The 20,651-nt window shown below is 48.5% G+C and overlaps 1 protein-coding gene across 11 annotated transcripts in view; it reads right to left on the bottom strand.

Moving 5' to 3' along the window:
• Nucleotides 1-20,651, bottom strand: part of ARHGAP44 (Rho GTPase activating protein 44) — a 151,771-nt gene that overhangs the window by 34,259 nt on the left and 96,861 nt on the right. For 7 of the 11 annotated variants that reach the window (XM_054047735.1, XM_054047742.1, XM_054047739.1 and 4 more), the window contains 6 exons: nt 17,196-17,272; nt 13,287-13,404; nt 5,565-5,645; nt 3,872-3,940; nt 3,620-3,701; nt 287-414 (listed from right to left, as the gene is read on the bottom strand). In XM_054047735.1, coding sequence (XP_053903710.1) covers nt 287-414; nt 3,620-3,701; nt 3,872-3,940; nt 5,565-5,645; nt 13,287-13,404; nt 17,196-17,272 — 555 coding nt within the window. The remainder of the gene's footprint in view (nt 1-286; nt 415-3,619; nt 3,702-3,871; nt 3,941-5,564; nt 5,646-13,286; nt 13,405-17,195; nt 17,273-20,651) is intronic. The other 4 variants (XM_054047744.1, XM_054047745.1, XM_054047737.1 and 1 more) reach the window with 1 other exon arrangement.

Genomic DNA, 20,651 nt, shown 5'->3' with positions numbered 1-20,651 from the left:
AGTGTTTGCTCTCCCAGCTGAACCAAAGGCCGGGCACAAGAGCTGAAGGAGGGGGCTTGCCTCAAGATTTCCAGGGCCTGCCCCAGGATTTTGCAGTGGGAGGGTTTGGAAATACAAGAGAGGCCAGGGTGGGGTTTCAATGGGGGAATAAAGGAAGGGGCTTTTCAGAGGGTCAGAGGTTTTAAGGGCAGCAGGGATCATTACGACAGTTGTGCTCGGGGGAAGAAAAGCTGGAGAGTATCTGTGTCTGGAATGAAGCCACCCAGTTGGGGGGCTCCTGACTCACCTCCTCCTGCATCCCGCACTCCAGCAGCATGGTGACGCACGCCTCGATGGGGAAGGCGATCTCCCGCCCACTGACGGCCAGGTGCTCCTCCAGCGGCTTCCCGAAGGAGGGCTTCTCGATCCACGCTTCTGTTACACGGATCCACCGAGTGGGCAGGAGGGAGAAGAACCCGTGCTGGGTTAGGGGAGCACGTTCACCTGCTGGGGAAGCTGCGCAGGTTCCCGCCCTCCCCCCTCCCCATCTCCTGCGACAGCCATGTCTCTGCCAGTTAGGGAGGTCCCTTGGCAGTGAGGTTGCAGGGCTGCGCATCCCCACGTCCCATGTTTGTGTGTGTGCACGTAGGGAGCTAATGCACGTCCGGGATGCATCTATGTCCGGGTCTAGGTGAGCCAGGGCGTGTGATCCCCACAGTGTCCCCACCTTGTATTGCTTCTTCAATGTCCCATGCTGATGCTTGACCCTCCCCCAGCACTGCTGCTGGGACCAGCCAGTGTGGGGTCGACAATGGAACTCTGGGCTAGCCCCTGCTCTTGGGTGCCAAGCAGACTGCCCCTGAGCCCCTGCTGGCTCCAGGCGCGACGGCGTGGATCTGAACGCCAAGCCTCCATGTGGCCACCAGGCCAGATCACACCCAGCCTCACCCATCTGAGGCCTACCTGAAAGCCCCCCTAATGAAACCATCACTGCTATTGGTCTGGACCGCGTGGGGTCTACGGCCTGGCAGGAAGCGCCGAGAGGAGCCGCACATGGTGTCCCTCGCCCAGCTCCCTTAATGCCCCTCAATCTTGCCCTGGAGCACCCCCAGCTAATCCAGTCCTGGGCCTCCCTCGGCTGACCAGGGTCTGCCAATCGTGCTAAGTGGTGGAGTGTGAGACCTGTCACACTCAATTCACTAGTGACCTGAGCTATTACTTCGACTCCAGGCTCCAGAGGCGAGAGGGCAAAATGCATCGACTCACTGCATGGCTAAACTTCAAACTGGGCTTCTACTGGCATAAACGCTGCCAGGGCTCCCGGGGTGGGAAATCCCCAGGGGACAAGATTACCATGGTGCATCGTGGTTGCAATGTACCTTAATCCAAAGATAAGGGGTGGATCTTTAAGGGCTGGTGCAGCCCTCCGAGCGATCAGCCCTGACTGGGACGGGGCCCACTTGCTATTCTAACTCTTCGCTTTTGTGTATGCAATATACCAGGGGAGGCCAAACTGCGGCTTGCGGAACCCCCCACGACTCCCCATTCGCCACCCACCAGACTGGGAGGTGGAGCTTGGGGTTCCTGCCCTGCCGTGGGATGGTGGGGCTTGGGGTTTCTGCCTAGCGGACAGGGAGGTCTAGGGGCTTCAGCCCCATGGGAGGCGCCTGCTGGGGCCCAGGGCTTCAGCCCCACTCTTGCTGAAGCCCCATGCCCCGGCAAGTGCCTCCTGCAGTGCTGAAGCCCGTAGCCCCACCACTCTGCTGCAGGGCAGAAGCCCCGAGCCCTGGCAGGTGCACCCGGCTCTCGAACTTCTGAAGATTATTGTATGTGGCTCGGAGGGTCAGTAAGTCTGGCCACCCCTGCAATATACTTATGGGGGTGGCAGGAGTAATTTACAGGCAGCAGTTCCCAAAAAGGGAAATAAAGCTGCAACTGCACGGGGTTGCTCCTGGGAATGAGAGCACCACTAGAGCTGTTTGCATGGCTGCTAGTGGGCATTGGCCTGATAGCTACAGGACCATTGCTTTAAAAGGGGGGAGAACAATGCTGCTTTAAAAGGTGGCAGGTTCTCAGGGCCCAGGAGATCTCATAGGGTGGAATTACAAAGTTCTGAGTATGCAGCCTGCGGCCACAAACAAAGCCCACAGCTGCTTAGGACTGAGCATTCCAGGGTTTGTTTTCTTTAGCAGAGAGAGAGACTTCCCTGTATCTGTATTTCTGGGCAGGCTGAGGAATTCCTTTCCATTGCCAAGGGGGGCAGTTAGAAGCAATTCTAGCCGGGCTGATCAGCCGGTCCCAAGGGCCCCCTGAATTCACTCCTTCTTAATGTCCCGAAGCATGAGCGTGCGAGTGCATGAGCGTGCACGTGTGTGTGTGTACACACGTGTGCAGGGCCAAACGTATGCTTACGAGGCTGTGTGTGCATACGGCTGTGGGGGTGTGTGTGCGTGCAAGAGGCTTTGCGTGCATGTGTCTGAGTGTGCATAAAACTGTGCATGGATGAATGCATCTGTGTCACTCAGTTCTCCACGGGGGAATGGGGAGGGAAAAAATCCACCTCCTTTCGGGGGCGGTCAGGAGTCTGCATGGTCTGTGCACATGACACAAGGAAAAGGTTATTTCCCCCAAAGGAAATCCAACAGCAAGAGACTCCCCTTTTTACATTCTAATACGTGCTGCACGTTGTGCCATGTGTTAATTGAAAGAATGACGGGAAAACTTAGTTCGGTGGCCCAGTTAGTCTAGGTTTCCTTCTGCTCCCCATGCCCTAGAGCTTAAGTTCCCCTTCATTCTGGCTCCATTTGATCTCAAGCCCGTGGGGCTGACGGAGAACCAGACAGACCCAGCTGGCAGTGGGAGGAGGAGACGACCGGGGTGGGTGCGACCTGCCTGAAGTAGCAGGGACTCAGAAGAGTTTGCAAGCAGAAGAGAACCTGACGGGGCCAGGGCTAGAGAAGAGCTGGGCTCTGTGGAGGGAGGTGCAATTGGCAATGGCTGGCAAGCGTGTGAGGGAGAAGATCTGGGGTTCGGTGGGGGCAATCGATCCCGTGTGGGGTTGGGGAGGAGAGGCGAGTGACTGTCCTGCAGGCGAGGGACAGTGGGGTTGTTGAAAAGCCATTGCCAGGCGAACGGATTGAAGGCGGGACAGTGCACAGGCCAGAGTCACTGCTGGAGAGGGGGCTGTTGTAGCTGCAGGGCACTGATTGTGTTTGCAGGGGCTGGGGGGACTGACTCGGAGGCTAGAGGAGGAACTGACGGAGAACCGATTTTGACAGTTTAAGGGAAAGTGACCCTGCTGAGGAGGGTTTGTCCAGGAGTGGGGTGACTTGGGAAGATGGTGGGGGAATTTCCTCCCCAGTAAATCAGCTCTGAGCAGGGTGGGTGGAACTGCTTCTAACTGGGACGGGGGGGCAGCAGTCTGTGAGATGGCCTCGCTACTGAGAATCCAGAATCCTGCCTCTGGTGGTGAGCAAAAACTGATGATTCAGGGAAAGGGGACAGACAGCACCTATGGGTACAATGCAATGCTGGAGATGGGGGGCTCTCTCATCATGCCCTCTGCTAATCAGCTGAGGCCCCGAGCTCCAGTCCGCCTTAGCTTAGCATGTGGTCAATTAAGAAAACACTGCGCACTTACCCTGCTGTGCTTTTATCTGAGGCAACACGTTCTGTAAAAGTGCTAATGACTTCCTATGGTATTCTGCTTGCACTTCTATTAACTAGGGAAAAGACAAGGGAGAGATATTACATCCTGCCATAGGAACCATGGGGCACTTGGGTAAGGGTTGGAGGAGGGGCGTCTGGGCCAGAGACCGGTTGTTAACACAGTGAGGTATCATGCACAAGGGAAGGACTCAGACAGAAAAGCCCAATCCCCACTGGCACTTACAGTTTGAAAGTAGTTTGCATAGTCTATTTCTTTGGCCACGAAATTGTACATGTCAGCCGAGAGCTGGTCCTGTGGAGAGCACAGAATTAGCAAGAAGTAAATCACACAAAATCAAACCACCCTGACCAGCAATTACAATCATTTACAGGTGGATCAGGCTCGAAGGCCGGCACACAGGGTCAGAGATGCTTGCAGGCCGGTGCTGCACGCTGCTGGGATTGCACCGCCTTTGCAGGGCCACCTGGAAATGGCACAGACTTTATGGTGCATTTGATCCTGGCTGTTGGGAACATGGACAGTGAAACACAGATTTGTGGGGGGAGGGAATATATACAGATCTGGCATTCCCAATCCTGCGTGGCTCAGTTTTCGTTACCAGTCAGAGTACAAGATGGGGAGGCGGACGATGCAGGATTTGCAGAAGAGAAATAAAACACCTTATTCAGAGCAAGAATCTCCCCCTTAGATCCATAAGGTGGATCTAGAATCCGATATTCTGCTCCACAGGGAATTCCACACACATCAAGAGAGCAGAATGTTGTGGGAACCCCACACATGTTGGCAGAGCAGGATATCAGAGCCTAGATGGATCTGAAAGGGATAATTGTGCCTTGAATGGCGATGCATCAAAGATCTGAGATGCTGGAAAGTTGGGAGGTTTTCCCCTGCCTTTGATTTCGGAAAAAATCTTGCTAAATTCAGACCTGATGTAAATGGGTATAACCCCACTGACTTCCACGGCTGGTTACACCCAGGTCTGAGTTTGACTCAGGGGTTGCAGACATGAGGACAATGAGGGACTGGCCCACCTAAAACCCTCTGAGATCTCTGGTGGCTTTCCCCGATTTCTCATCCATTGACGGTCAAAATATGCCACGTTAGCATCCGCACGCCAACTGCAGAGCCCTCAGTACCTACCACACCCCAATCTGACTCTGCTCTCTGTAAATCTACGCAAAGGGCTATGCTAAGTACTATTCTATCCTAAGCACCAATGGAGCAGTCACTATGTTTGTGTGGGCATGTTCCAACTCCAGACGTGGATGTACATGCATACATCTGCATGCACAGCTGCCCACTGGGCACACATCAAGGGGTAAAGGCTTTGCAGGTTCTGTTTAGGTGCCCATTGCATTCAACAATGGTCCCACTGTTACTTTGCAAGGGTCCTGCCTGTGGAATTCCTGAAGCAGTTTTGTCCAGGAGGTTGGTCTCCACACAAGTACCATAGAGGGGGTTCAGCAGTTTCATTGAGTAGGGAGGAAGGAAAGCAGGGTTAGATAGCACAGCAGGTTAGGGGCAGCACCCCCCTTTTTGCACATCTGGGTTCTAATCCTGCTGGCGTCACAAGTGAAATGGTTGGGTCTTTGCTGGGTCTCTGCAAAATTAGCACAGCTGGCAGCCTCTGCTCACAAGAACCCAGGACTGTGGGAACATCAGGTGGTGTGTGTGGCTGTTTGCAGATCTAGATTATGTGACACAGCTGCATTTGTCAGAAGCATGCACGGGAGGTACTGGCTCTATTGGCTCCCCATTTCCAGGGGCATATTCCTGTCCCTGCCCCCCAATTTAATACTTCCCACCCCCATCCCTCCAACCCCCCCACCCCCAAAGTCCAGCGGTAAACAGAACATGTGAGCCCAGGGAATGGAGACCCCCACCAAGGAGCTAAATGCTACCATCAGAAATATACCTTCAACAGCTCAGCATCTGAGCCTCTCCAATTGGCAATCTTAGGATGGTCAGTGGTGCCCTGTGTGTGGCCCTTGTTGGTCTTGTGGGAAGAGGAAGAAGAGCAATTTCGTTGTTTTATTGTCACATTATGAATTTTGTTAAACACGAATGTCAAACAGTTGAAGTGCAAACGTAAGAGAAAAGTGTAGGGGACACGCCCCTCTCGTTTCGCTAGGACAGGAAAGTGTGATTTAAAAAAGGAGAAAATATCTGAAAGTTAACAAGGGGATATGGCAAAGGGGACTTTGTGACTATCTCTGTGTGTAAGCTCCATTGTCCTAAAGGAACGCATGAGGACAACAAAGGGGATTGGTCAGGACATGGGGAGATGGGTGTAGAGAGGGCATGGGGGGAGCAGAGGTGCAGCTGGAATCAGAACCAAACATGGGGATGGTGAGTCAAGGCCTGGAGACAAGAATGGAGATGGGCACGGAGGCAGAGATGGAGCTGATGACAGCGAAGGTCGAAAAGGGGGTGGATGTGCAAGGAGAGGAGGAGGTGAAGGTGGAGATGAAAACAGCCTTTTTCTGAGAAAAACCCACTCACTTCTCCCACCTGCAGAACAGCGGATATGGGCCTTGTATCTGACTGGGGGAAAACACCGGGAAACTTCCTTACCAAGGCTCACTCATTGTGACGAATGAGTCAGTGCCCTATAAAGAACGAGGTTCTGAGGATCTGCTGTCGGTGGCAGAATGGGATAACTCTTCACCTCTGAAGATCTGGGTTCAAACCCTGCACTGACCGTAGATCACACATGGAGGTCTGGGGGTTTTTTGGAAGGGCTCAGGAGGAATTGTCTCACCCCAGCCTCTGCCTCCCTCTGTCAACATTATTAAGCCACTGCACAAAGTGACATAATTCAGCACAGGTGCCAATCTTTGCTCACGAGAGACCTTTGCGCAGGTGTATTTGCAGATAGCCGGGGGAGGGAGGGCTGCAATGCACTAGCAGAGCTTTGAGGGAGCCCCTGGACTGGAACAGCAGATGGGGGTGGAGGTCAGGATTCATGTGGGTGGGAAGTTTTAACAGCTCCTGCCCAGACTATGCCAGGCTAGGACCAGTGGAATGATTCGTTCCCACTTATTTGTGCTATATTTACTTACAGGTTTTAAAAAAGCAAGACATTTCATGAGGTTTTATTGCCCCACCTCAGGAATGGCTGTCACCACTAACCCTTTCCTGGTCCCTATGCCCCTGCCATGTCAGGTCAACAGGAGGCTATTGGCTTGTGATTTAGCTGTCATGTATGGTTCTCCTTTTCCCTACACGCACCCTTTGCCGTGTTATGACTGATCCCAAATGGAGAAGACCAAGCGACCGGGTTGATTTCAGATATTGTGGAGAATCCTTTTTTTAATAAGCTCTAAGATAATTATGCCAGCAACAAACTAAAACAGCAGTATAAGTAAATGACATTGCTCCCCAACCTATATTCGTAATAAACATTTCCTGGATGGCTTTGCCCAGGACACTCGTGGCTAAGTGGCAATGCGCCCAGCCTTCCAGCTTCAGGTCGGACACACAAAAGTCCCTAATGAAAATAACGCAGAAGTTCGGCCATAAACATGAGCCGGGGGGAGGGGGAGCGAAGGGGAGAAGACGACAGGGCATGTGAGGGTATGCAAGGCTGTCGGGCTTTTATGGTTGTGTGTTAGGGATAATCAGGAACAGCCCTCTGTGTCTTTACTTCGTCACTGCAGCTCCTCCCGGACTCAAACAAAGCTCAGCACATGGATGGACAGATTAGACAGACAGACAGAAAAGCGTCATTCCACTATGGCAGACAAAGTATTGCAAAATTCATTGCTTTTGCATATTCAAACACGTGCACCCTGATCCCGCCAATATGCATGCGCTTAACTTTAGAGCAGAAGTAATCCCACCAATTCCAATGGCTACTCATCATAGTGAAGTTAAACATATGCATGAGTGTTTGCAGGATTGGGGCCATGGTCATGTTAACGCAGAAAACCATGTTTAATTAACAATGCTACTAATTCAGCTCTCCTACTGGTACAATTCTTAGGCTGAGAGAGGAGAAGCAGGTCACTGACTATTTCAAAGCCTTTCAAGAGACATAAACTTTAGAATGAATCTAACCACACCCAGACATGACAAATTAGTGTTAAGTGTTGAAAGGAACATCAAAGTCTATGCCAATGTCAATTCTGATACTCAGCTCCAAAAACGGACTTTACATGGAATAAAATTAAGTTACTCTGCACAACAGGAGCTTTGGAGGAGAAGAAAAGAAGAATGGACCCATGCACAGAAACCCTGGATGCAAAGCTGTAAAAACACAAACACAAACACAAACACAAACACAAACACACACACAAACACACACACACACACACACACACTCTCTCTCTCTCTCTCTCTCTCGCCCTTCCCTCTCTTTTGAGATTATGATTAGCCATCAGTCTGCAACAAACTGTTCCTAAGTAGGTTGGTATGAAGCAGCATCTGATTAGTCAAATGCTGCTTGTTCCCTAAGGGATGCATTGCACGCAACGTAAATGCTCTGCTTTTTTCTCTCTCTGTTTGGCTATTTTTGTCTGAGTGATTCATTAAATATATACAGCCCATTATTGCTCAAACCAGTAATGGGCAGCACTTATTCAGTAAAGTACCTCTATGCTGGATCTGGAAAGTACAATTTCTAGCTCAAGCAGACATACCCACCCTACCTCTGATGGAGACAGTGCACTAAAAACAGAAGTGTAGCTGTGGCAGCATGAGGAGCTAGCCACCCAAGCAGGTACCAAAGGTCTCGGACAGGACTGTATTGGGGCAGCTAGCCCCTGCTGCATGTCGTGCAGCTGTGGCTACCTTTTATTTTTAACACGCCATCTTCATCAGAGTTAGTGTGGGTATGTCTCCTTGAGTTGGGAATTACACCTCCAGCTCAAACCATGGACATACCTTAAGACTCTTTCATAGTTTGTAATATGCAGTGTTGTTGTAGCCATGTTGGTCCCAAGATATTAGACAGACAAGTTCGGGGAGGTAATATCTTTTATTGGACCAACTTCTGTTGGGGAGAGAGACAAGCTTTCCAGCTTACAGAGCTCTTCAAGTCATCTGCGTAAGCTCGCAAACCTGTCTCTCTCCCCAACAGAAGTTGGTCCAATAAAAGATATTACCTCACCCACCTTGTCTCTCAAGGTTTGTAGTATTAGTACCAGGGGCGAAATACACTGACACAATCTTCAGTGTTTCATTATGTAACTCAAGAGCTGGACAGGACAGGACAAGACAAAACCATTGGCCAATATTAAAAGACTGTAACTTGACCTATAGAGCTGTATGCATATTTAACTTGGGTGCATATTTCTCAATCTTCCATGTGTTTTCTACATATATTTTAGAGATGGGAGAAAAGAAGTTGTGACATTCCCCCCACCTTTTTTGTCAACATTTGAAATTGATGACATTTCTCATAAAAATGTTTAAAAAACATTTTGACCAGCTGTAGTACATCAAATTAAATATGCACCTCGTGAGTTGCAAATTGCTTGTACTCAGAAAAGATATTTTAGAATTGGAAAAGGTACAGAGCGAAAGGCAACAAAAATGATTAGGGGTATGGAACAGCTGCCATATGAAGAGATTAAAAAGACTGGGACTTTTCAGCTTGGAAAAGAGACAACTAAGGGGGGATATGATCATAGAATCATAGAAGATTAAGGTTGGAAGAGACCTCAGGAGGTCATCTAGTTCCAACCCCCTGCTCAAAGCAGGACCAACCCCAACTAAATCATCCAGCCAGGGCTTTGTTAAGCTGGGCCTTAAAAACCTTTAAGGATGGAGATTCCACCACCTCTCTAGGTAACCCATTCCAGTGCTTCACCCCCTCCTAGTGAAATATTTTTTCCTAATATCCAACCTAGACCTCCCCCATTGCAACTTGACAACATTGCTTCTTGTTCTGTCATCTGTCACCACTGAGAACAGCCTAGCTCCATCCTCTTTGGAACCCCCCTTCAGGTAGTTGAAGGCTGCTATTAAATCCCCCTCTCACTCTTCTCTTCTGAAGACTAAATAAGCCCAGTTCCCTCAGCCTCTCCTTATAAGTCATGTGCCCCAGCCCCCTAATCATTTTCATTGCCCTCTGCTGGACTTTCTTCAATTTGTCCACATTCTTTCTGTAGTAGGGGCCACAAAACTGGACGCAATACTCCAGATGTGGCCTCACCAGTGCCGAATGGAAGGGAATAATCACTTTCCTCGATCTGCTGGCAATGCTCCTACTAATGCAGCCCAATATGCTGTTAGCCTTCTTGGCAACAAGAGCACATTGTTGACTCATATCCCGCTTCTCGTCCACTGTAATCCCCAGGTCCTTTTCTGCAGAACTGCTGCTTAGCCAGTCGGTCCCCAGCCTGTAGCAGTGCATGGGATTCTTCTATCCTAAGTGCAGGACAAGTGTTGAACCTCATCAGATTTCTTTTGGCTCCAATTTGTCTAGTTCACTCTGGACCCCATCCCTACTCTCCAGCGTATCTACCCCTCCCCCCAGCTTAGTGTCATCCATGAACTTGCTGAGGGTGCAATGCATCCCATCATCCAGATCATTAATGAAGATGTTGAACAAAACCGGCCCCAGGACCGACCCCTGGGGCACGCCGCTTGATACCGGCTGCCAACTAGACATCGAGCTGTTGATCACTACCCATTGAGCCCGACGATCTAGCCAACTTTCTATCCACCTTATAGTCCATTCATCCAATCCATACTTTTTTAGCTTGCTGACAAGAATACTGTGGGAGACCGTATCAAAAGCTTTGCTAAAGTCAAGATATGTCATGTCCACCATTTTCCCCAAATCTAGAGAGCCAGTTATCTCATCATACAAGGCTATCAGGTTGGTCAGGCATGACTTTCCCTTGGTGAATCCATGGTGACTGTTCCTGATCACCTTCCTCTCCTCCAAGTGCTTCAAAATGGATTCCTTGAGGACCTGCTCCATGATTTTGCTGGGGACTGAAGTGAGGCTGACCGGTCTGTATTTCCCCAGGTTATCTTTCTTCCCTTTTTTAAATATGGGCACTATATTTGCCTTTTTCCAATCGCCTTGGACATCAACCATTTGCCACGAGTTTTCAAAGATAATGGCCAATGGCTCTGCAATCACATCTGCCAACTCTCTCAGATGCATTAGATCCGGACCCATGGACTTGTGCATGTCCAGCTTTTCTAAATACTCCTTAACCTGTTCTTTCACCACTGAGGGCTGCTCACCGCCTCCCCATACTATGCTGCCCAGTGCAGCAGTCTGGGAACTGACCTTGTCTGTGAAGACCAAGGCAAAAAAAGCATTGAGTACTTCAGCTTTTTCCACATCATCTGCCACTAGGTTGCCTCCCCCATTCAGTAAGGGTCCCACACTTTCCCTGACCTTCTGCTTGTTGCTAACATACCTGTAGAAACCCTTCTTGTCACCCTTCACATCCCTTGCTAGCTGCAACTCCAATTGTGCTTTGGCTTTCCTGATTACACTCCTGCATGCTCGAGCAATATTTTTATACTTGTCCCTAGTCATCTGTCCAAGTTTCCACTTCTTGTAAGCTTCTTTTTTGTGTTTATGATAGAGGTCTATAAAATCATGACTGATGTGGAAAAAATGAAAAAGGAAATGTTATTTACCACTTCACATAACACAAGAACCAGGGGTCACCCCAGCAGGTTTAAAACAAACAAAAGGAAATACTTCTTCCTACAATGCTTAGTTCACTTGTGGAACTTGTTGCCAGGGGATGATGTGAAGGCCAAAACTATACCTGGGTTCAAAGAAGAACTAGATAAGTTCATGGAGGATAGATCCATCAATGGTTATTCACCAGGATGGTCAAGGATGCAACCCCATGCTCTGGGTGTGCCTAGCCTCTGTTTGCCAGAACTGGGACTGGATGAATCACTCAATAATTGCCCTGTTTTGTTCATTCCTTCTGAAGCACCTGGCATCAGCCACCATCAGAAGACAGGATACTGGGCTAGATGGACCATTGGTCTGACTCAGTATGGCCATTCTTACGTAGTAGTTTGTTAGACTGGTTTGGAATTCCTGAATAATTCACATCCATAAAACCACGCAAGTTAGTGCACAAACAGGTAGGGGATAGATTTTCAAGAAAGCTCAGTTTCCATTTAGGTGCTTAAATGGAATGGCCAGATTTTGGAAGTACTCACAAAATCTGGCTCCAGCTGTGGGAGCTAAGCACTTTTTAAAATCTAGCTCAAAATATACATATTAATGTTTTGAAATCTTGAGCAGAAGGCAACAGAGAAGCTCAAAGTGACTTACAATAGTAATAACACCTAGCTCTTACATAGGACCCTTAATCAGTAGATCATAAAGCAATTTACAAAGGAGGTTAGTATCATTATCCCCACTATACAGATATAACAGGGAAACTGAGGCATGGAATGGCAAAGTGACTTGTCCAAGGTCACCCAGCAGGCCCACAGCAGAGCCAGGAACAGAACTCTGGTCTTCTGAGCTCCAGTCTAGTGCTCTCCCACTAGGCAACACTATCTCCCTCTTCGTGAAATTAGTCCCACATTATGCTGGGAGGCAAGCAGTCATTTATTTCTATTTACTAGAAGATGTTTGGGTATCAGTATCTCTATTTTACAGATGGGGAAACTGAGGCACAAAGCAGGGATGTGATTTGGCCAGTCTCTCATAAACAGTCTGCAGCAGAGCAGAGCCCACAACCCAGATCTGCTAACTCTTGGTCCTATGCTCTAACCACTAAACCAGGCCTTCTCTTGCACATCAGTATACTAGGGTTCAACATACTATTGGTGCTGAATTTTGCAACAGTCCCCTGCCATAGTTCCCTAGGATGGAGGATACCTGGAAGAGTTTGCTTTCCAACCCCAAACACTGCCAGATGGAGCTGGGATGTGGGAGGGCAAAAGGAGGAGAGGACATCCTTCCTTCAGTCATTGGTTTTCGTCCACACTGACTCTTATCAAACGAACAAACTCTGGAGGAAAGTGCTGGTTACCTCTTGGGGCTCGGGTACTGCACACGCTGTGCCACAGCGGCTCACAATGCAATACCACACCCTGGCACCTGCTAATTACCTGGGCATGACACGGGAGAGCAGAAGCTGCTCACCAGCTCTGAGAGTTGTTAGCTTAGAGTTCTCCCCAACCTGGGGGAGGAGAGGGTCAGGGAGAGCCCACCCCAAGCTGTGTGAGATCAAGGCAGAGAGGATCAGGGAGCAGGCATGCCCTTAGGCTGAATGGGAGGCAGGGGGAAGGTGCTGGGAGCGAGGGGGGGGCTCTATCCCCAGGTTGCAAAGGGTAGGTCTCACCTGGTGTAGCAGGAGGGTGATTGAGGGGCTCTGAAGTGGTGAGAGAGACAGGTCTCCTCTCCCTGCACCAGCAACTCCTCCTGGCAAAGGGTGAGGATTCCTGGCAGGGCTGTGTGAGGGAGCCTGAGACAAGGGCCGCTGATGCTGCCTGTTGGGTGGCCAGGGACTTCTGGGAACAGCAGGTCTCCACTGGCATCACTCTCCCACACCTATGACCTGCTTGCCAGCGTAGGCCTGCAACTCCAAGCCCCGAATTCCCCGACCCATATAAACCTTCTCCCGTTCCCTGGGCGAGATACCGGTGCGTTGATGGGCTGCGCAGCTGTGAGATAAGAGAGAGTGAGAAGTACCCTGCAAATCTCCACTCTGTTCGCCGCCTCCTCCATCTCTTCCCTGAGAGCGTCCGCTTTGGCACCCGACGGCTGCAGGTTGCTCGACAAACCTGACGACTTCGCCGACTGCTGCCACCTGAGAGGGGACGCAATGGAACTGGCATCAGCAACGAATGGCAGAGCTGCCTGGGAAAGGAAACAGCCATGCAAGGGGCTCAACCATGTGGGCTTAGGTGCACCCTGACCGTAACCACTTAGCTCAGGGTGGTCTCCATGGCCCATCCCACTACATTAAAAAGCCAGGTGGCTCCTCTCTGCTCCAGTATGTGTCAGTTAGGCCTGGCATGAGGTCAGTTAACAGACTGGCTATTCTCCGGCCCGCCAGCGATCACAGCCGAGTTACTTCTCAAAGGAGGTGAGCAAGTGATGTGTCCCAGAGGTTGGGTTGACCCAGCCTGGAAATAATCTCCTGGAGGATACAGGAGATTGAAGCAATATTGAAAGGTTTATTTAAAAGAAAAAGCAGTTTCTAAAAGGCAAAAACCAGAGATTTCACAGATTCACAGCTAGAAGGGACCATTCTGATCATCTAGTCTGACCTCCTGCATGATACAGGCCATACAACTTCCCTGATGTAGATACTTATAGACTGTTTTCAAATCACCCCTGAACCTGCTCTTTGTTAGCTAAATAGATTGAGTTCCTGGAGTCTATCACTACAAGGCCTGTTTTCCAATCCTTTAATCATTCTCGTGGCTCTTCTCTGAACCCTCTCCAATTTATCAACATCGTCCTTGAATTGTGGGCACCAGAACTGGACACAATATTCCACTAGCAGCTGCACTGGTACCAAATACGGAGGTGATATAACCTCGCTACTCCTACGCGAGATTCTCCTGCATATATGTCCAAGGATCGCATTAGCCCTTTTGGCCACAGTGTTACAGTTCGGGCACATGTGCAGCTGACTATCCACCCTGACCCCTAAGTCTTTTTCAGAGTCCCTGCTTCCCAGGATAGAGTCCCCCATCCTGTCCGTATGGCCTGCATTCTTTGTTCCTAAATATAGGACCTTATATTTGGCTGTACCACATTATTTGCTGGCACCCGGTTTACCAAGAGATTCTGGTCTCCTCATATCAGTGACCTGTCCTCTTCATTGTCCACCCCTCCCCCAATCTATGTGTCACCTGCAAACTTTATCATGAACCATTTTAGGTTTTCCTCCAGGTCATTAATAAAAATATTAAAGGCAAGGCAAAGAACTGATCCACGTGGGACTCCAGTAAAAAAGGAGCCACTTGATGACGATTCCCTATTTACAGTTACACTTTGAGACTGATCAGTTAACCAGTTTTTAATCCATTTAATGTGCGCCACACATATGCTACGTTCTTAATCAAAATGTCAAGCAGCACCACGTCAAATGCCACACAGATGGTCTGGGGCCATGTCTACATACGGGCGCTACCGTGGCACAGCTACGGTGTTGTCGTTATGCTGCTGCTGCACTGCAGTGTAGACGCGTCTACAGTGACAGAAGGGCTTGTTTTCCCGCCACAGGTAACCCACCTCCCCCAACGGTAGCAGCTAGGTTGATAGAAGCATTCTTCCTTGATCCAGCACATCTACACCCGAGCTTATGTCAGCATAGCTATGGCGCACCAGCAACACAGCTATGCTGATCAACATTTTAAAGGTAGACAAGTCCTAAGTATCAACACTATTACTAAGGATTTGATTCTGTCATGGAGGTCACAGATTCTGAGGTCAGCCCCCGGCAGTGCTCCGACTGTTATTCCCTTCCCCCCGCAGGGTACTTTTAGTAAAAGGCAGGGAGAGGTTGCGGGCTTCTGTGAATTTTTGTTTATTGCCTGTGACCTGCCCCTGACTTTTACTAAAAATATCTGTGATAAAGGTGATAGTTAAGGTTAAGCTTCTATCAACTTATAATCTTATCAAAAAATGCTCTGAAGTTAGTTTGACAAGATTTAATTTTCATAAGCCTACATTGATCGGCATTAATTACATTCACCTCTTTCAATTCAATTCAATTAATCAAGTCCTGTATCAGCCATTCTATTATTTTGCCTCAGATCGATGTCCAGCTAACAGCCCCGCACTCCTCCGACGAGCTGCAATCTAAGCCGCCATTTACATGGCCAAGGATGCAAAAGGAGCATCATCAAGAGATATTTGCAAAGACAGAGCTCTGGCAGGCCAGAATTTCACCATCGACAGGCAGAAGAACAGAATGGGAGATGTACTGGCAGGCTACGCTTGGGAGCAAGGTCTCCGAAGTTGTCTGTCTATGGAGAGAGAGGCTGTATGCAGCCTCTCACCCTACAGTAACTCCTCACTTAATGTCGTCCCAGTTATTCGTTGCTGATCAATTAGAGAACATGCTTGTTCAAAGTTGTGCAATGATCCCTTATAACGTTGTTTGGCAGCCGCCTGCTTTGTCCACTGCTTGCAGGAAGAGCAAGCCTTTCTATTTGCTTTGCGATGCGCTTAGCACACCTCTCAGGGCAACGATAAATAATAACTTGCATAAAAGGGGAACAAACTACATTTTGTTAAAAAATATTGCATTCTTAATAATGGAAGGCATTTGCAAATAACATACTGGAGGAAATTTTTAAATAGGATTTTTATATGGTTAGCATCCTTTTACAATCCAGCCACATCAAATTTCTCATCACCCTGCTCTCTTTTTATTTAAAAAAGTGTTGAAAAAAATCAGCTCCAGAAAACTCCAGACTCAGGCAAAATGTGTTTCTGCTCATATTATAACCACCTGGAAAGCTAGGTTTCTGACAGAACATGCTAGCCTGTCCACACCTCTGGCTGTGCTAGCTACATCTTAGCAATGCTCCAATAAAGCGGTAGGAGTCTATTTTGCGACGAATCCCTGCCCGCCTATCCAAGGCTTCACCAAAATGGAGAAGAACCAGACTTGTGCAACGAACAAATAATCCCATTTTGGACAGCACTTGCAAGGAAAGGAATCTGCATATTTTTCAGATGGAAGCTGAAATGCTCATTTCTTAACCTGACTCCAGGGTATTTGCCAGTGGCCTGACATGGATCTATTGACTGTGCCTGTCATTCACCGGGACAGATTGACAGCCGCTGCCAGGTACTCCTAGAGGTTATAACACATGGTGGTGGCAGGACAGCTGGGCATGGCTAGCGCATTGGAATGATGCATGTGAACACACCCAACGCTAATGCAGACTCCAAAGCAACCTTCTCAACCCGTCTACAAATTGAGCTTAAGTAAATAGATACATGAAAATAAACTCCTCAATAGAGTGATCATGATGGAAAATCGATACTAACTGGTCCTAAGTAAAGCGGAGTCCCCCGCACCGTACTCCCCCATGGGCTTCTTTAGACAGAAAATCAAAAATACTCTATGTGGTAAAAGCTGAGCTGGGCTAACGGGACGGATTCAGGCTGGCTCGGATAGATTTAACAGCACAGAACTGACCAGTCAATGCATCCTGATTGTTTTATTTAGTTCTGGAGGCCTAGATGGAATCAGGTCATGAGAGTCTCAGTCCTCTGTCACCTTCCCAAATCCGCCAATAGGCATAGCACCAATCGGGGCACCTGCTTGGCACTCCCAGCTGATGGGCCAAGGAATGAATGAGTGACACAGACTGAGGCCCAGTGGTGGGGTGGCATGGAAGAAACATGCACCACTACTGCTTAAACTATCCATGTTGTCTGGACAAACAAAGCACTTCCCGCTCCAGAGCTTTCAATCCACTGCTTTGAAATCAGCTGTAATTCACTTGGGAACATTTCTTAAAAACGACAGAAGTTGCTTCGAAGATCATTTCCCCAACCCCATTGAAAGAGGAAAACCGGCTGGGCAGTGAAGCCAGCTGGAGGGAGACCGATTGAGATGATGCTTCCTACCTTGTCCTTGAGGAATCCATGTCCAGGACTAATTTTGCTAAATGCTTCCTCTGTTTTTGGATATTTGGGATTTCCACCTGCAACAAGGAGACAAAACACCACAGAGGGAGCTGTCAACTGCCCAGGACAGGAGCTCCCCACCTCTTGGGGCGACTGCACCTGTCTACAAGTGAAGACCTTTGCTGCCCAGCCACTGCTCAATGCCTCCCATTCGATTGGGCACACATTGACCCCCAATGCGGGCCGGCTGCCAGTCACAGCGAGACTGGCATGCTCACGGGAGGCTCTGCTCAGAGGCACTGTAGAATCTGGGGCATTTTGCACACGTCTGTCTGCCTGGCGTGCAGGAGGTGTAAAGCAACAGTTGCAGCCGCATTTCACTGAGCAGCCCAGGCACCCTGGCAGAGCACAGGGGAGCACTTGCAAAAATGCCCTGAATTAAAAATTACAAATAAAACTAAGGCAAGTTGCAGGCCCTCGCCCCTATAACCTAAGGCTGCCTAGAACAGCACAAGTGCCTTTGCAGACCAGGAAGGCAAGATGGGCAGTGTCAGCACACAGAGACCCAGCACAAAGACTTGTTGTTCTGGGCCTGATCTATAATTCATTCCATGCATGGGATGCCCATTGAAGCCAGCAAGAGTTCTGCATATGCCGGGCTGGTAGGATCGGGCTGCAAGGTAGAAATGGGGAGCCTAGATCCTCGTCAAAAAGCCCTTGGGAGAATGTGCGCCACTAGCTGGGAATCCCAGCCTAGGACACAAAGAAGAATCCTAATGAGTGGCAGTGAAAAAAAGCAAACAGAATGTTGGGAATCATTAGGAAAGGGATAGATAAGACAGAAAATATCATATTGCTTCTATATAAATCCATGGTACGCCCACATCTTGAATACTGCGTGCAGATGTGGTTGCCCCATCTCAAAAAAGATATATTGGACTTGGAAAAGGTTCAGAAAAGGGCAACAAAAATGATTAGGGGTATGGAACAGCTTCCATATGAGCATTTGTGGGTGTTCCGGGGCTGGAGCATCCACGGGGGAAAAAATGGTGGGTGCTGAACACCCACTGGCAGCCCCCCTATCAGCGCCCCCTCAGCCCCCCAGTGCCTCCCATGGATCAGTGCAGGAGGGTCTGGGGGGAGGGGGAAGGAGTGCTCAGGGAAAGGGGTGGACCAGGGTGGGAAGAGCCGGGGTGGGTCCTTGGGAGAAGGGGTGGAGTGGGGGCAGAGCCTGGGGCAGAGCCGGGGATCAAGCACCCCCCAGCACTTTGGAAAGTGGGAGTCTGCGCATATGAGGAGAGATTAATAAGATTGGGACTTTTCAACTTAGAAACAAGACAACTAAGGGGGATATGACAGAGATCTATAAAATCGTGACGGATGTGGAGAAAGTAAACAGGTAAGTGTTGTTTACTCCTTTCCATAACACAAGAACTGGGGGTCAACAAATGAAATCAAGAGACATCAGGTTTAAAACAAACAAAAGGAAGTATTTCTTCACACAACGCACAGTCAACCTGTGGAACTCTGCCGGAGGATGTTGTGAAGGCCAAGACTATAACTGGGTTAAAAAAAGAACTAGATTAGTTCATGGAGGATAGGTCCATCAATGGCTATTAGCCAGGATGGGCAGGGATGGTGTTCCTAGTCTCTGTTTGCCAAAATCTGGGAATGGGTGACAGGGGATGGATCACTTGACAGGACCTGTTCTGTTCATTCCTCTGAAGCACCTGGCATTGGACACTGTCAGAAGACAGGATACTGGGCAAGAGGGACCATTGGTCTGACCCAATATGGCCGTTCTTATGTTAAAAAAAAAACAACAACAGGAAGGGGTTCTTACTGTCTCCCCCTCCCCGTTAGCCTGCAACAGCCCTTTGCCAAAAACATCCACACAAAAAGAAAAGAAAAAACCCCACATTACTAATAGGTACTGGCCACAAGGGCAAACCAAGTAACAGCTGCCTAATGCAGGCCAACCACAGCAGGGTCAAACGCAGGCCCTGGAGATCACGTCCCCTCAACCTTTATCAAGAAACCCCAACACTGAACATGCTATGCATCTGATAATATCAAAAACCACCTGAGGATTTGAACTGGAATTGGGGAGAGGTGTCCCGGTGGGTCTTGGGCCAGATTCTCAGGCAGAGCAAGGACCTTTACACTGCCTTAGCAAGGTGAAAGGCCCTGAAAGGGGATCCAACTGTAGTTCATCCCCACTTTAAGGCTCCTCTATGCTGCCAGAGTGGTGCAAAGAGGCCTAATTGTAAATGAGAACCAGGCTTCTTGTTTTCAAGAGGATACTGTCAGCGTAAGCCTGCTCTATGCGCACAGTATAACTATGTCAGGTTGGGGTGGAATTTTTCACGGAAATAGTGATCATGCCAGTATAGCCCCTAGTGTGGACACAGTTCTACCAGTATAGAGAGCTTTACACCAGCACAGCTCACGCCCCAGTGCAGTTAAAGTAGTCCGACTTTTGTATTTAGACAATGCCCTGGTTTAGGTCCAAAGTTCAGGCCTTTTAATGAAGAAAATAAATATATAAACAGAGCCTGATTCTGCTCTCATATCACTACACATTCTACTGGCATTGTCCATATTTATGCAGGTGGAGATGAGATCAGAACTGAGCTCAATGGGTTTTGCAAGACTCAATAGGAGAAAATTTTCCATGAAATTAAGGAAAAAAGTCAATGAAAACACATTTTTTCCCTGCAGCTTAGGAAATCCAAACACAACAGCCACCTGCAAGGGCCAGGGAAACACAAAGCAAAATTGACTAGCAATAAAATGAATGTGAGCAGGGCAGCGTCACTGTCCAAGCTGACTGAAGCACAAAGCAAGTAAAACAGGACAAATGGCAAAATATAAAACAGATCTAATTTCTTTCATTAATGTTTACAGCCTCTGGTGCGCTCAGCAACACGGGTAAGATCTCTGTTCGAAATATAGAGAAGTGATTTTTATTTTGACAGTGTCTCCTTAGACCATATAATGATTGTTATTAATGATCACACTTTGTATTAAGGTTCCATTTATAAATAGGTTATAAATGATTCATAATTAATAGAAGTTTAATAAATGGTTAATCAACTGTTATAGAGTCCAGGGAGTCAACAGATTGCTTATAACCATTGCTTATAACTGCCTATACTACCTTGTACTGCTATGCTTCCAACCATCTCTTCCATATACTACTCACATCTGTAACATGCATAAAACATTCATTAATCATGTATTAATTCTTAAGGAACTATTTATAAAGGGAACCTTAATATAAAAGTTGACCTTGTTATTCATTATTTGTACAGCACTCAAAGGACAAACGCCTGTGCTGGTGATCGGCAGTGGGAAAGCATTGCGGGAAAAACACCCATGGAAATGGTCAGAGTCTATTATTCATTGCAGTGGAAAGGGAACATCAAAATCTCATCCTCCATCCTCAAGGCCAAA

Source organism: Malaclemys terrapin, chromosome 13 (genome assembly GCF_027887155.1).
Source record: "Malaclemys terrapin pileata isolate rMalTer1 chromosome 13, rMalTer1.hap1, whole genome shotgun sequence".
NCBI classification, from domain to species: domain Eukaryota; kingdom Metazoa; phylum Chordata; order Testudines; family Emydidae; genus Malaclemys; species Malaclemys terrapin.
This window is presented reverse-complemented; position numbering and strand designations above follow the sequence as displayed.